Raw genomic sequence first — 16,316 nt, 5'->3', positions numbered from 1 at the left:
TTTAGTAACTGCAGTCATGAATAACTTACTTGTTGTGGGGAATAATTTGGGCTTTATCTTTTTGCAGGAACTGGCAAACTGCCAAGCCGTCATCCTTTCAGTAGAGGATGATGTTGGACAGAGAATTGTAATAGAAGATTTACTGGAAGCCACCCGCAGCTCTGATGTGGGAATGCGACAAGCTGCTGCCATTATACTAAATATGTTCTGTGCAAAGACAAAAGCTGATTATACAGCGCATCTTAGGAGTCTGGTGTCTGGACTAATGCGGCTTTTCAATGATAGCAATGATGTGGTTTTGAGTGAAAGCTGGGATGCCCTTAGTGCTATTACTAAAGTGAGTTTTCACAATTCATGGATAATCTGCTGGAAATTGCACCTTTGTATTTAGAATTTTGGAATCTCTTAACACTTTAAAAATGTATTTGAAGGAGAAGCAGTGACATGAAAAATAAAACCGCCCAAAGGGTGAAACAATTAGGCATTTTATTTGTTTCACCCTTCTTGCTGGTTTGCTTTTCATTAATTGTAAGGGTTTATTATCTAGCACCCAACGGATCAAAATAAATACGTATTTGGTGCAAAAGAACTGTGCTTGAGTAAACAGTCATTATTTATTATGTAAGAAATTAACATCACGCAAATCTACAGCCAGATCATTTTAGTGGTTGACATTGCTTTTGTAAGCTTATGATGGGAAGTAAAGCCTAGTATCTACGCTATCATTTGCCCCCACATTGTGAAGCCACCAATAATCCAGTTGGAGGTCCTCTGTTAGCAGAGCTGTTTTTAGGGTACAAGGGAAAAAAAGACCATTTTTATTATTTAAGGCTTGGACAAGATGCTGTTTCCTCTTCAGGGAATCTGCTTTCGTTGCCTCTGTACAGGTTTCCAAATTTATCAAAGCGCTACTGTTTATTCAAAGTTGAGAAAGTTAAAAGTTTAGTTGCACAATCACAAAAATAAAATCATATATGTATCCAAGTACACCTATACATGTTGGTGCCAATTAAAGATAAGCACTATATGATTTTGTTTGTAGAAACTGGATGCTGGCAGCCAGTTGATGCTAATTGATGATCTGCACAGAGATATCCGCATGGTGGGGAATGAATCAAAAGGAGAGCATGTACCAGGATTTTGCATTCCAAAGAAGGTAGGTAAAATATGATGGTGTAATTTCTTTGCTTCTCGTAAAAAGAGTACCCTTACATTCTGATCTTTGTACTTGGTTACTCTGTTAGGGTGTTACCTCAATTCTGCCTGTGCTGAGAGAGGGTGTTCTGACTGGGAATCCGGAACAGAAGGAGGAAGCAGCCAAAGCCTTAGGTCTTGTGATTAAGTTGACTTCTCCTGAAGCATTAAAGCCTTCTGTGGTTGGCATCACTGGTCCATTAATCCGTATACTCGGTGATCGGTTTGCCTGGAGTGTTAAAGTGGCTCTTCTTGAAACTTTGAGTCTTCTTCTGGCCAAGGTAAACCACAAAGATACTCTGATGTGAAGTTCAACATACTTTTAAGTTACTTTTGAGTTATACAAATGACTGAGCTTTTATGACCATTTTTACATTTTACTGTTACAATAGGTTGGCATTGCTTTAAAGCCTTTCCTTCCCCAACTGCAAACCACGTTTACCAAAGCTTTGCAAGATTCCAACCGTGCTGTAAGGCTCAAGGCAGCCGATGCTTTGGGAAAACTCATTGCCATTCACACTAAAGTAGACCCACTTTTTGCTGAACTGCAAAACACTATTCGTGTGTGCGAGGACTCTGGAGTCAGGTATGCACATCACATCATCTCCTGATTCCTTTATCTGTGTTACATTTGTTTTCTGGATAGTAATTGCCAAATATGTTGCAGGGAAACCATGCTTCAGGCTGTCAGATTCATTATTCAGGGTGGTGGAGGAAAGATGGATGGTGCAATCAGGAAAAGTTATGTTACCTTGTTACTTGGGATGCTTGGACATGATGAGGTAATGTTGACCTGAAAAGACAATGCAATCTAGCCTAACTAAAAGTTAGATAGCATTTAACTTTTTGAACTTCATGGACATAGAATACCTTGAAAATTATTCATTTCCTTGACCAGTTCTTGCATTTCACAATAATACAAGTCCTGCATTTATATTGTGTTCTCCATTGGTGTCTCAAAACATTGAAAGTCATTTTTAGTTTTTGTTTAGTAAGACATTTGCCATTGTTTTCTTGGGCTACTCCAGTGTTATTTAAACCTACTGTTTGGGGTCATTATCCTGCTGAAGATGAAATGTATCCCTTGTGTCCGCTTTTTAAGCAGATTCTTTTCATTCTAACTAGATTCCCATTCCCAGCTATTGAAAAGTAGTCCAACATTATAATTAACGTTGGGTGCGATCATTGTTATCAAAATTTCTGCATAGCACTGGCATGGATAAGTAGGGTGGCACAAAAGAAAATATCACTTAAAATAGCACATCAAAGAAATTCTGGAGCTTTTTTTTTTTTTAAAAAAAAAAAAAAAGCATGAGTGAGAAAGTTGCAGTGTGGAAATTGTTTTGAAGTGAATTTCATCGGTGGTAGGGTGAGTATATTGGGCTGCTTTTCATCTGCAGTATAAAAATACTAAATACAGGGAAAATACTGTGAAAGACCCTATGTCTGGTACAAATATAATCTTTCTGAAGGACAGTGACTTCAAACACAAAGCCAAATGAGTTGCAAATGTGTCATCCAACTAACATTGCACTTATCCCAAGTAATTGACAAGATGATGATGCCCTGTGTGCCATAGGCCTTCCCATGCAGCAGCTGCACATCATTTTCCAAGTCATCGATTGATAAGTAGGACAAAATAGCTTGTATAGTTTATAAAAATGCCCACACACAAGGGTCTTGTGCTTCTGAACTTTTATGTTGGTCACAAATGTGGCCTTGAGTGTTGCCCACTATGTGACAATTTTGTGCGTTTTTCTTCAGTGGACTTTTTTTGGCTACTGATGGACTTTTCATTTGTAATGACAGAGCTTGATAGCTTTCTATAAATATAAATTGCTCCTTAATTTTTCTGAGCTAAACTAAAAGCTTACTATTGAAACTGCAATTTTCTTTTTGTTTCTGTTAGGATGCCACCCGCATGGCTTCTGCTGGCTGTCTTGGTGAGCTGTGTGCTTTCTTACCTGATGAAGAACTTTCTGTAGTATTACAGCAGCACCTCTTAGGTTTGTAGACTGTTCTATTTGCGTTTGTACAGTATGCCCCAAACTTTTTCTGTGTATACATTTTAACAGAGCAGAGAAATCACGCGCACACTCAGGCCCTTCAAAAGAATACCGCTGGTGTCCAAAGCCTAAGGGGGATGGCACTCCCAATAGTCCAATATGAAGAAGCAAGAGGCTGGCCTCTTGCTTCTTCATATTACATTTTAACAGAGACACTCTTCTTGTCACTGAAGCTTCTCTACCCCCCTCCATATTGTAATAAAAGGCACACTGTTTGCCCAGATGCACAAAGCAACAAATAGTGTTTGACCAACAAATGCTATCTGCTAAATGGTTGCTATGGTATACTGCCCCTGGTCAAATGTACTTTTTATTATGTAACCCCATGAAGGTAAGATATACTATTCTTTTGTTGGTCAATATCCATTTTTTTGGTAGGCTGCGAAGGACACAGGGTATGGTATGGCTTTAGCAGGTGCAATAATAAAGCAAAATTGAAGCCTAACTAGACCTCGTATGAAGTCTCTTTTAATTGCTGATTGTAGTTACTCTTTGGGAAGTGATTGTCATTGGTAAAGGTTATTGTTTGATTTTATTTTTAAGGAAAAGTAAAGCCAAAGTAAACCTATAAATATAACATGCAAACTGTTTTTTAAAATCCCATATAGTATGACAACATAAGTAGTATAACATTAGCTGTATCTCCTGAAGAAGTGGCTACTGCCAGAAATGCTTTTAAAGAACAGTAACATCAAAATAGAAAAGTGTTTTAAAGTAATACAAATATACTGCAGTGTTGCCCTGCACTAGTAAACCTGGTGTGTTTGCTTCAGAAATACTATTTTTGTTTATATAAATAAGCAGCTGTGTAGCAATGTGGACAGGAGAAAGGGTTCAGGTTACACAGCAGATAAGCTCTGTAGAACATAATGGTGTTATCTACTATTTAACCGGTTAGCCTTTTTTCAATTTCCACCATTGCTACACAGCAGCTTGTTTATATGAACTATAGGAGTGTTTCTGAAGCAAACAGATCAGTTTTACCAGTGCAGGGCAACAGTATATGATATTTTCATTACTTTAAAACACTTTCATTTTTTGTTTTTACGGTTCCTTTAAGCCTGAGCCTCTTCCTGCCCATATGCTTTATAAAACGTGTATAAAGTAATAAAGGTGTTGAGTTTATGAAGAGATTACGTGGTCTGTTGATGAGAAATTGGATTCACATCTGCCATTGAACTTCACAAACATGCTTAGTATCACTTACAAGAGAACACAATTTGGTGACATGGATTTCGGAGGATAATGGTGCATTATTTTAATGAATGCAAAGCCCTTTTGTTCATTTTTATGTTGTTGTTGTTATTGGTCCTTTAAGATTTCATACTAAAAGGGAGCCCAAAATATTTTCTCTTTCTCTTACGGCTCGGGGGACACAGGAACCACGGGGGTTAAGCTCCTCCTCCAGGAGGCAGGACACTGATAGCGAAGCTGAAACTCCTCCTTCTCCCTCTTCTATATACCGCCTGCTTAACTCCCCTAAATCAGTTTTTTCAGTGTCCTGCTTCCAAGGAGGTAGGGACTAGGCCTCTAGGAGGCCCGACTGGTAGTGATTCTACGGTCAATGAATAGCATTGACACCCGGGGTGAAACTGCAGTCAGGGACAGTCCTGTTCTCCAATGTTAGCCCCCATCGCGGGATTCCTCGACTGGGGTCTGTAAGTCTTGCTGGCAAGCTGGCCATCCATCATATAGGGCCTGCCAGCATGGCAGGACCCTGACTGGCCAGTCTGAGAGGCTCCTGAGGGGAGCTCTGGGTCCCTGGAATAGCGGTAAGTACACCGTTAGTGCACTAAGGGGACCGCACTTATCCTGCAGTCCTCTCACCAACGCCCTGGCGGGAGGGAGAGGGAGAGGTGAGCAGCCCCGTGCAGGAGTACGCCGTTAGGAGAGGGGCATTAGGACCCAGAGCAGGCGGCAGCTCCTGTGCGCCTGCCTGTTGACGTCATTTCCTTCCCGGCTCCTCGCGTCCTAGCACGGCTCGGCAGACACGGTCGGGCGTGTGGTTTAACGCGCAGTGTTTGTTTCAGTAACGCAGTTGGCGCGCGGAGAGCCTTATCTTCGGCAAGGTAGAGAGGGGAGTTCCAGGCACGGGTGGCTGCTGCTTCTCCTTCTTCTCCGTTCAGGTGCGGTTGGTGGGGGAGGAGGTTGGGTGTGGGAATACACGCTCCAGAGGTCTAAGGCTGCAGGGAGGCCATGTTTCCCAGGGGAGGGAAGACTAGGTCCTCTGCCTCTGTTACATACCTAGCCTGCGCTTCATGCGGCGCCAAATTTCCCAAGGGTCAAGGGGACCCGACCTGTGCAGCTTGCACAGCATCAGGGGAGACTGCTAATTCCTCCATAGCTCTGGAGGTCTCAGAATGGCTAGTGATGCTCCTGCTGGGGGCTCTTCAGGGGCTTCAGCTTCCCATTCTTATTCTATGGGGGACAATCCTCCTACTTGGGCGCTACAGCTGTCCCAATCCCTGGCTAGCCTACAGGGAATTGCAAACCTGTCTTCGTCCCTGGATAAGTTTGTTGCTCACTTATCTGTTCAACCGCAGGCTAAGCACAGGAAGGCCCCGAGCAAGAGAAGGGTGCCTTTGTCTGTATCGTCGGAGGATTCAGCAGACGATATCGGTGACTCTGAGTTTAGTGAGGGTGAGATTTCGTCTGCATCTTCAGATGGTATTCCTGATCCTGACAAGGAGGTGCCACATGATATTCAGGGAATTATCAGAGCAATCAAGACCTCCCTTCAGTTGGAGGAGCCATCTGGAGCAGGGTCGGGAGCCAAGGGACCATTTAAGCGACAGCGTAAACAGAGTGCGGAGTTTCCTTTTCACGATCAGTTGGGTGAGGTTATCCAACAGGAATGGGACTGCCCAGAAAAGAAGTTTCAACCTTCACGCAGGTTTTCTCGTTCTTATCCCTTTGCCAGGGATTTAACAGAGAAATGGGGCGTTCCTCCAGCAGTAGACGCTCCGGTGTCACGCTTGTCCAAGAATACAGCTCTTCCTGTCCCAGATGCGGCAGCCTTTAAGGATCCCACCGACAAACGCCTTGAGGGGTTCTTACGTTCAATTTTTATTTCCGCAGGCTCCACCTTTAGGCCTATCATTGCAGCGGCATGGGTCAGCAGGGCTATGGCGGACTGGGCTCAGGAGCTCCTAGATGGTCTCAAGAATAATTTGCCCAGGGCAGAATTATCTTCCCTAGCTGATCAGATGGTGGATGCCAATGCATTTCTGGGAGACGCTCTTCTGGACTCATTGCAGGCATCCGCTAGAACATCGGCCACGGCAGTAGCAGCGCGCAGAGCACTCTGGCTGAAGCATTGGACAGCGGATCTCAGCTCTAAGAAGGCCCTAACATCCATGGCTTTTAAGGGCAGACGTCTGTTTGGGGACGAGTTAGAGAAGATAATTTCTCAGGCCACTGGGGGAAAGAGTACTTTACTGCCCCAACACAAATCTCGCATCCATACCGGCCAGAGGCGCGGCAGGTTTTTTCGTGGCCAAACCTCCAGATCGTCTAGAGAAGCTCGATCCACCTCTTCCTTCCGAGCCAAGAACAGGTTTCAACATAAGAGCCGTCAGGCCTGGCAGCCTCGGAAGAACCAACAGAAGCCCTCCCCTGACAAGTCCTGTTCACAATGACAGGACAGGCCCTCCGGTGCCAGATCAGGCAGTGGGGGGTCGCTTGCTTTGGTTCCGGGAGGTATGGCACGACTCGGTGTCAGATGCGTGGGTTCACGAGCTTGTAGCGGAGGGGTACAAGATAGAGTTTCTATCTCGTCCCCCAGAACGATTCTTCCTTTCCAGGATTCCTCAGAGAGATCCAAAGAGAGAGGCCTTTTTCACCGTGGTTTCGGGACTTCTTCAGGCCGGAGTTATCGTGCCAGTCCCAGAAGACCAGATCTTCCAGGGTTTCTACTCAAATTTATTTGTGGTGCCCAAGAAGAATGGCTCCTTTCGACCAGTTCTGGATCTAAAGGGTCTAAACAAGTTCATCAGATACCGTCGATTCCGCATGGAGACTATTCGCTCGGTCATAAGATCCTTGAGCAGGGACGAATTTCTGGCATCCCTGGACATCCAGGACGCTTACCTGCATGTCCCCATCTGGCCAGGTCATCACAAGTTCCTACGGTTTGCTTTTCTCCAACGGCATTACCAATTTGTGGCTCTCCCGTTCGGACTTTCTTCGGCTCCACGGGTGTTCACCAAGATCATGGCAGCGATGTCGGCGGTCCTACGCCTTCAGGGTATTTCCATCACGCCATATCTGGACGACATCCTGGTAAAGGCGGCATCCCTGGAACAGGCTCAGGAGCATCTGGCAATCACCATCAGGACATTAGAGCGATTCGGGTGGTTGATCAACCGGAAGAAATCCTTCCTAGTTCCATCCCAGGTAATGCAGTTCTTGGGACTAATTCTGAACACACGTGCCCAGAGAGTGGTTCTGCCACGGGAGAAGCAAGAGAGGATGCAATTGCTTGCTCGGCAGCTTATCCAGATCAGAACAACGTCGGTGCGTTTTGCCATGCAGGTACTGGGATTCATGGTGTCAACCATGGAGGCAGTGCCATTTGCGCAGTTTCATCTGCGACCTCTGCAGCTGTGCATTCTGCGGAACTGGCGGAGGTCCTCTATGAATCAGAGGATCAGGTTGGATCAGGTGACTTTGCAGTCTCTACGGTGGTGGACAGACCCAGTACATCTAGCGGAGGGCCGACGGTGGGGGGATACTCAGTGGACGATTCTCACCACCGACGCCAGTCTGACCGGATGGGGGGCAAGATTCGATCAGAGATCGGCCCAAGGAAGTTGGTCTCCCGCGGAGTCCAAACTACCCATAAACGTTCTGGAGCTACGAGCAATATATCTTGCTCTGCGCCATTGGGAGGTACCCCTGACAGGTCTTTCAGTACGAGTACAGACAGACAACGCGACCGCAGTCGCATACATAAATCACCAAGGGGGAACGCGCAGCGTCGCAGCCTGGTCAGAGACGGTTCAGATTCTATCCTGGGCGGAGGAACGGATACCAGAGATTTCCGCAGTGCACATTCCAGGTATCCAGAACTGGGAGGCGGACTACCTAAGCAGGAATCGGCTGGACCCAGGAGAGTGGGAGCTCCTGCCGGAGGTGTTCGACATGATAGTCAGCAGGTGGGGTCAACCAGAGGTCGATCTCATGGCCTCTCGACACAACAGGAAGGCTCCAAAATTTTTCGCCAGAAGCAGAGACCCGCAGGCAGCAGGAGTCGACGCGATGACCCTACCGTGGCGGTTCAAGATCGCATACATTTTCCCTCCAATTCCAATGCTTCCTCGAGTCCTAAGACGTTTTCGACAGGAAGGTTTGCATCTCATCGTCGTGGCCCCATTCTGGCCTCGGAGAGCCTGGTTCACGGACCTAATATCAATGTCATCGGGAGACTGGTTCCACCTACCAAGACGTCCCGACATACTGCGTCAAGGGCCCATATTGCATCACAACCCAGGACTACTATCCTTGACGGCGTGGCTGTTGAGACCGATATCTTGAGAGGAAAGGGCTTTGCAGATACGGTGATTGATACAATGATCAGGGCTAGGAAGCCGTCTTCGGCCAAGGCATATTACCGCGTCTGGAATGCCTACGCATCCTGGTGTGAGACCAGGGGAGTTCCCTTTGACCAGCTCGATATATCTCGAGTCTTGCTATTCTTACAGAGGGGGCTCGAGAGCGGTTTAAAGTTGGCTTCCCTCAGGGTGCAGATTTCCGCATTATCAGTGCTCTTTCAGGAGAGATTGGCACTAAAGGACGACATACGTGTCTTCCTCCAGGGGGCTGCCCATGTAGTGCCTCCTTTCAGACGACCGGTCCCGACATGGGATCTCAACCTAGTTTTGAGAGCCCTCCAAGATCCTCCGTTTGAACCTCTAGGGTCGATTGAGCTCCCGGTGTTGACCTGGAAAGTCATTTTTCTGGTGGCTATCTCATCGGCCAGGCGGGTCTCTGAGTTGAGTGCTCTATCCATAGATCCACGATACATGGTGTTTCATTCCGACAAGGTCGTTTTGCGAACGGTGCCATCCTTCTTACCCAAGGTGGTGTCGGCATTTCACGTCAATCAGCCTATTGCGGTTCCGTCTTTTTGTCCGAATCCAAAGAACGAAAAGGAGGTTCGCCTACATTCCCTGGATGTTGTCAGGGCGTTATCTACATACGTAGAGAGAACAGCTTCATTCAGGAAGTCCGAATCCTTGTTTGTAATTCCCTCAGGTCCTCGGGTAGGGACAGCGGCATCCAAGGCCACCATCTCAAGGTGGATCAAAGAGACTATTCGGCAGGCTTACATAGCGGCCCGCAAGAGCCCCCCGGAGGGGGTCAGAGCTCATTCGACCAGGGCCCTAAGCACTTCCTGGGCTTGGAGGAATGAGGCCTCCGCTGATCAGCTGTGCAAGGCTGCCACATGGTCCTCCGTACACACTTTCACTAAATTTTATCGTTTTGATACCTTTTCATCTGCTGAAGCGAGTTTTGGCAGAAGAGTCCTGCAATCAGTAGTTTGTTCAGACTGAAGCAGGCAGTTGGTTTCTGTTCTTCCCTCCCTGAATTGTCAGTTAATGGGACTGCTTTGGTAAGTCCCCGTGGTTCCTGTGTCCCCCGAGCCGTAAGAGAAAAGGAGATTTTTAGTATAACTTACCATTAAATCTCTTTCTCTCTAGGCATCGGGGGACACAGGAACGCCCACCCTGAAACAGGTCGTTGTTGGCCAGACATGGGAAAGGGTCTCCCGTGGCCTTAACTTTTGTTACGTGTATATAGTTCTCTTGTTATCTGCTTGCTATCGAACTGATTTAGGGGAGTTAAGCAGGCGGTATATAGAAGAGGGAGAAGGAGGAGTTTCAGCTTCGCTATCAGTGTCCTGCCTCCTGGAGGAGGAGCTTAACCCCCGTGGTTCCTGTGTCCCCCGATGCCTAGAGAGAAAGAGATTTAACGGTAAGTTATACTAAAAATCTCCTTTTTTCTTCTTGGAAGGCTCATTACATTCTAATTTGGTTACGTTTATTATCTGTATAACCGTAATAATTGTAGGCTCACATTATTTTTGTACTGATTTATTTAATTGGTGATGGCCAAGCATTTCCTATAATAAGCATGTGATACCTTAATGCTGTAGACTACTGTGCATATTAAGCAGCCATGAACTAGAGGAGCTAACTACTACCCCTGTAGTCTGGAATGTGGAATTATTTGAGGATTTTTTAAATACATGCTTAAATGATAATTATTTTGTTTATATTCCACATAGTTGAATAGACGCCAATGCAATGCGCATCATGTTCTGGATCCAGTTACTGATCAGATGTCCAGTGTGGGTATAGGACAGTAGGCTGAACAGATTAATTGGAGGCACAAAATGCATCTTGGAAGGCAGCCATGATTTCTTTGTAACATTTGTTTTGCCTCTAAAAGAAGGGTCCGCTTAGCATATATTATAGGTATTTGGTTTTAAATGAATGATCTGGCAACCCTGGCCTTAATATTTGAACCGAACTCTTAATTTTTAATCTTTCACCCATAGCGGATTTTACTGGAATCGATTGGATGGTAAGGCATGGAAGAAGCATGGCTGCTGCTGTTGCTATTAAGGTTGCATCCAGAAGACTCTGCACACCACAGTTTAACAGTAATATAGAATCCGTGGTCTACAGTAATGCTACAGCAGACAGGGTAAGGAATAAAGATTTTATATATATGTATGTATATATATATATATCACATGTAGTATCTTTAATTACATTCATAGCGGCTCATTTCTTAGAAGGAGTAGTTAATGTATTGATTTTAAATTTCAGTACAAGATCACTGATCCTGCACCATATGCCTTAGTAATGTTAGTAATCGATCAGTCCCATTTTAGGATGTTCAGCATCATTTGTTTTATGGCTCACTGCAGAATAGTAATTGATTTGGATTAATACTGATTCATAACTATAAATCTTGCTTTAGATTCCAATTGCAGTGAGCGGAATCCGAGGGATGGGATTCCTTATGAAACATTATATTGAGGCAGAAAAGGGAAACCTGCCTCCAAAACTCATAACACTTTTCACAAAGGTAAGTAAAATGTTTAAATTTTAAGGATTTTTTTTTTTACAATTTTCATTTTAAAACTCATTGTCCTCATAAATTGCCATTGTAAGTATTCAGTTTCATATGTTAGACTTTTTTTGTCTCTGTATCAATAGAGCTTCAGATTTTAAGTTATCATACACTTGTTTGTTGAGCCTCCGATTACAGTTTACAGCTGTGGCACAAAGTGCATTTTTAAAATGCCTGCTACTCGCTGCTAATTGCTCCCCATCGGTATAAATGGCAATTTCTATATATGTCACCCCAAACCTGTAGTTATTACCTGTGCAGTTGCTTTGGAGCTTCCTATTTGTGGAAATAGAACAAACTTCAGTTATAACACAGCTTGTGATACTAGATAGAGACCTTCATAGGCACCAATGTAGTAAAGTAAATAAATCTTTACGATAAAGGATAGCTGTCTTGTGCTTTATCTTGTTAACCTAGTGCTCTTTATCTAGAATGCCATAAAACAAGGCAGGATTTTTGGATGTTGTCAGAAAAGGAAAAATAACTTTAATTGCTTTTCCTGGGTTTACATTTAAGTTCATAATTTCCCCATCCCCAAAAAGTGTCGTTTTGTAAAAGTTTGTTTTTTAATCATTAGATTTTTAAAAAATGTATACATTTCATAAAATGTTGCATAAGCTAGAATATGGCATGGATCAGCTCTAAAGGATAACAATTTAAGCAGTGATCTTCAACCTTTGACTCTCCATTGCTGCTAATCTGTAGCACTGGCATCTCAGTAGCTATTGTTGAGAAACTGGGAGTGGTTGTTGAGCCATAGCTCAAAGGTCCATTATGGTTTTATATCATGCATTACTGCACTTTGAAGAAACTCCTATATTATTACATTATAAGAAAGCAGCACAAATATACCATAAGGGCAGTGGCAATGTTCCTGGAATTATTTCATTGAAACGATATACTGTATGTAGTGACGGTAGAACACTTAAAATGCTTGGATTCTGACAACTATTTTCTTTCCCCCTCCCCAGTGTCTTCAGAACACGTGCAGCGATATTAAGCTTGTAGCAGAGAAGATGATATGGTGGGCAAACAAAGATCACTTGCCTCCTTTAGATCCCCAGACTATCAAACCAATTCTCAAAGTGCTTTTAGACAATACAAAAGACAAAAATACAAGTGTGCGGGCCTACAGCGACCAGACCATAGTCAACCTACTAAAAATGAGGGCAGGCAATGACCTATTCCAGGTAGGTAAATCGGAAATAATACAAGTATAGAAACTTAAGGGGGTTGTTCACCTTTGAGTTAACGTTTAGTATGCTGTAGAGAGTGGTGTTCTGAGACAATTTGCTATTGATTTTCATTCTTTATTATGTTTTTTTGCGTTATTATTTAGCTTTTTATTCAGCAGCTCTCCAGTTTGCAGTTTCAGCAATCTGGTTTCTAGGGTCCATATTACAATAGCAACCATGCATTGATTTGAATAGGAGGCTGGGATATGAACTGGAGAAGGCTTGAATAACAAGATGAGTGATAAAAAGTTGCTATAACATTAAATTTGTAGCCTTACAGAGCATTTGTTTTTTAGTTGGGGGTCAGTGACCCCTTTTGAAAGCTGGAAAGTCCAAAGTAAATAATAAGCAAATAATTAAAAAACTTAAAAATAAATAATGAAGACCAGTTGAGAAGTTGCTTAGAATTGGCCATTTTATTACATTCTAAAAGTTAATTTAAAGCCCTTTAAGATTACTTTTGATTGCTTAAAATAATAGTATGCCTTGGTTTTGTTTTTTTCCCTTTTTCTGCAGGACATTACAAAGATATTGGATACTGCTAGTTTAGAAATGCTTAATGAAAGTTCCCGCAGATCTCTAAAGAAGATTGCAGCTCAGCCTGATTCTGCTGAACAGATTGATGAAACTATTCTGACGTGAAGGAAAACATGTGCTTTTATGATTGTAACCGCAGTTTTGAAAATGCACTTGTTGGGTAGTGCATGTGTTGGCTTACAATTGTTTCTTTTTAATTAAAAGAATAATTAAAAATTAGTTTATATACACACATTTCCACCCAGTAATTGTTACTGCATAGCTGCAAGTGATGCTTGCACAAAAATGGTTAAAAGAATAATTAAAAATTTGTTTATATACACACATTTCCACCCAGTAATTGTTACTGCATAGCCGCAAGTGATGCTTGCACAAAAATGGTTAAACACCTGGAAAACTAGTAGGGATGCTCCGAATCCAGGATTCGGTTTGGGATTCAACCTTTTTTTTTTTTAAGCAGGATTCAGGCGAAACGAATCCTAATTTGCATATGCAAATTAGGGAGGGGAAGGTAAATCGAGTGACTTTTTGTCACAAAACAAGGAAGTAAAAAATGTTTTCCCCTTCCCACCCCTAATTTGCATATGCAAAATAGGATTCGGTATTTGGCCGAATCTTTCGCGAAGATTTGGATTCGGCCGAATCCAAAATAGCAGATTCAGTGCATCCCTAAAAATTTCTGCTGAAAAATTGTACAATTGAAAACATTGGTTGCAATTTGTTCAAAAATGAGTACATGCACAAATGAAAAATTAAACCCAACTGTAAAAAGTTTACAGGGACTGTAAGTTTTATGTGTCTGTTTCTTTCTTTTTTTTTATTTTTATTTTTTAAAGTGACAATTGATATTATATGATATTCTCCTAAAGGAGACAGATGTTTATGTCCCCGTGGGTTACTTAGATCTCAGACATCACATTTTGGAATCATTTAGGGCATAAAAGTGCTGTTCCTCCTTAGAATTAACTTTTAGTTAGGGATGCACCGAATCCACTATTTTGGATTCGGCCGAACCCCGGAATCCGTCGTGAAAGATTTGGTCGAACCCCGGAATCCGTCGTGAAAGATTTGGTCGAAACCCCAGAATCCGTCGTGAAAGATTTGGCCAAACTGAATCTGAACCCAAATCAGCGAGGGGGAAGGGGAAAGAAAATTGAACGTAGCGAGTGACTTTAAAGTGACCGATTATTAGTGATGGGCGAATTCGTCCTGTTTCGCCCAGAGATTTTTGTGAAATTCGCGAAACGTGACCAACGTGATAAAAATCAACAATTCTTGAAAACAGGTGAACGCCGATTTTGACGCTGGCGACCATTCGACAGCGTCAAAATGGGCGCTGGCATCAAAGTTGACGCTGGCAACCATTAAAGTCAATGGGCGTCTGTTAATCGTCGCCGGCATCTAAATTGTCTAAAGACTTTGACGCCGGTAAATTTTCACTGCAAATTTGCAAACTGATTCGCCAGCAGCGAAATGCGCAAATTGCCACAAATTTGTGCCTGGCAAATAAATTCGCCCATCACTACCGATTATAACTGATGACATTACTAAGCATCATTTATAAGGATATATTTTACAGAAAATGTGTGGCTCTTGTGTATTATACAAATATTAATGCATTTTATTATTTTTTAACAGGAAGTTAGAAAGTGAGAGAGTATTTTTCTTGTTTAGTGCTAGAAATAACAAAAACAGATGTCTTAAAGGGGTTGTTCACCTTTGTAACAAATTGACAAATCTAACAGTTCACATGAATAGAACAAACTTTTCCATAGAAATAGTTAACAGAAAAAGTACAGTTCAAGAGATATTCACCTCAGAAGTTTTCCTGTACTAATCCTTCAGTTCCACACAGACCCTGTGCTGGGAGGGGGTCACTGACCCCCAAAAACACTACAGTGTTCACTTCCTCTTCCTTATATGACATCACACATTGTACTGGCAGCTAACTTAACTCCTATTGGCTATGTTTGATGTCAATCTGCCACTGCTTCCTGTGCTGGGCTGTGCTGGGGAATTTGAGCAGCATTCAGGTACTGAAGAGAAACTGTTACAAGTTTGTGAGAGGGAGGGGGAGTGTGGGCTGTGTGCAGCAGAGACTTCAACTGTGCAGATGGGGGGGATCGAGGTGCTTGGCACCTGGAGTTTTATGGATAATGGATCTTTCCATAATTTGGATCTTCATACCTTAAGACTACTAGAAAATCATATAAACCTGAAATAAAGCCAATAGGCTGGTTTTGCTTCCAATAAGGATTAATTGTATCTTAGTTGGGATCAAGTACAAGCTACTGTTTTATTAATACAGAGAAAAGGGAAATCATTTTTATAAATTTGAATTATTTGATTATAATGAATACTATGGGAGATGACACTTGTACTTTCCAGAGGTCCATGTATTATTTTGTGTATTTACCTCATAAAAAATAATTATTCAGTAGCTGACGTGACTTCCGGGACTATTTGTATGAGCTTGAGGCTTTCCAAATGAGTTGAATTTTTGTGCATGAAGTGAAATATTTTTCTGGTATAGATCCCTATATCATGAAAAATATAACTTTTTAATTTTTTGGTATTTAGAGCTCTAAATCTTGTTCCAGAAGTGGAACACTTAAACACTTAAAAAAGGTATCGTTTTCCTAGGTAAATTACCGTCCCCCTGGGAGAGCGCACAAAATGTTCAAAAAACCTACCTGCCCTCAACTCTGCTCTGCCTGTCACTTTGGTTTTAAAAGGGTGAGGTGAAAACCCTAACACATATGAAATCCACAGCCTGCATGGCTAATTAGCAATTCATTTAGATGCATGATACATGGCTGCACAGAAATCAGTTCAGTCTGCAGCATCTAAATGAGTTGATAATTAGCCATGCAGCCTGTGGATTTCATATGTGTTTGGTTTTAAAAGGGTGAGGTGGCAGCCCTACTGTCCCTGCTAGATGTGTAAGTTACATACGTTTCTCAGCAAGTCAGTGCTGGTTTTGTTGCAATTTTGTAAATAACTGACATTATGCTTAATGCCAAAGGTATTAAAAGATAAAAATATAGAAACGTCAGTATTTATTCCCAGAAAAGTTTGCAGCCCTTTGGCACTCCATTCAGTTTTAGTCTAGGCAGAAGGAGAGTGCCAGAATTTTGAGAAC

At 42.7% G+C, this 16,316-nt stretch overlaps 1 protein-coding gene across 1 annotated transcript in view; it reads left to right on the top strand.

The window, feature by feature from the left end:
• Window positions 1-13,962, top strand: part of gcn1.L (GCN1, eIF2 alpha kinase activator homolog L homeolog) — a 70,343-nt gene extending 56,381 nt beyond the window's left edge. Inside the window, exons 49-58 of the mRNA XM_018261525.2 lie at window positions 68-337; window positions 1,043-1,156; window positions 1,245-1,475; window positions 1,587-1,780; window positions 1,862-1,976; window positions 3,104-3,200; window positions 10,822-10,970; window positions 11,250-11,357; window positions 12,374-12,592; window positions 13,154-13,962. Coding sequence (XP_018117014.1) covers window positions 68-337; window positions 1,043-1,156; window positions 1,245-1,475; window positions 1,587-1,780; window positions 1,862-1,976; window positions 3,104-3,200; window positions 10,822-10,970; window positions 11,250-11,357; window positions 12,374-12,592; window positions 13,154-13,279 — 1,623 coding nt within the window. The 3' untranslated portion in view covers window positions 13,280-13,962. The remainder of the gene's footprint in view (window positions 1-67; window positions 338-1,042; window positions 1,157-1,244; window positions 1,476-1,586; window positions 1,781-1,861; window positions 1,977-3,103; window positions 3,201-10,821; window positions 10,971-11,249; window positions 11,358-12,373; window positions 12,593-13,153) is intronic.
• The last annotated feature ends 2,354 nt before the right edge of the window (window positions 13,963-16,316 follow it).

This window comes from Xenopus laevis, chromosome 1L (genome assembly GCF_017654675.1).
Source record: "Xenopus laevis strain J_2021 chromosome 1L, Xenopus_laevis_v10.1, whole genome shotgun sequence".
NCBI lineage: Eukaryota > Metazoa > Chordata > Amphibia > Anura > Pipidae > Xenopus > Xenopus laevis.
This window is presented reverse-complemented; position numbering and strand designations above follow the sequence as displayed.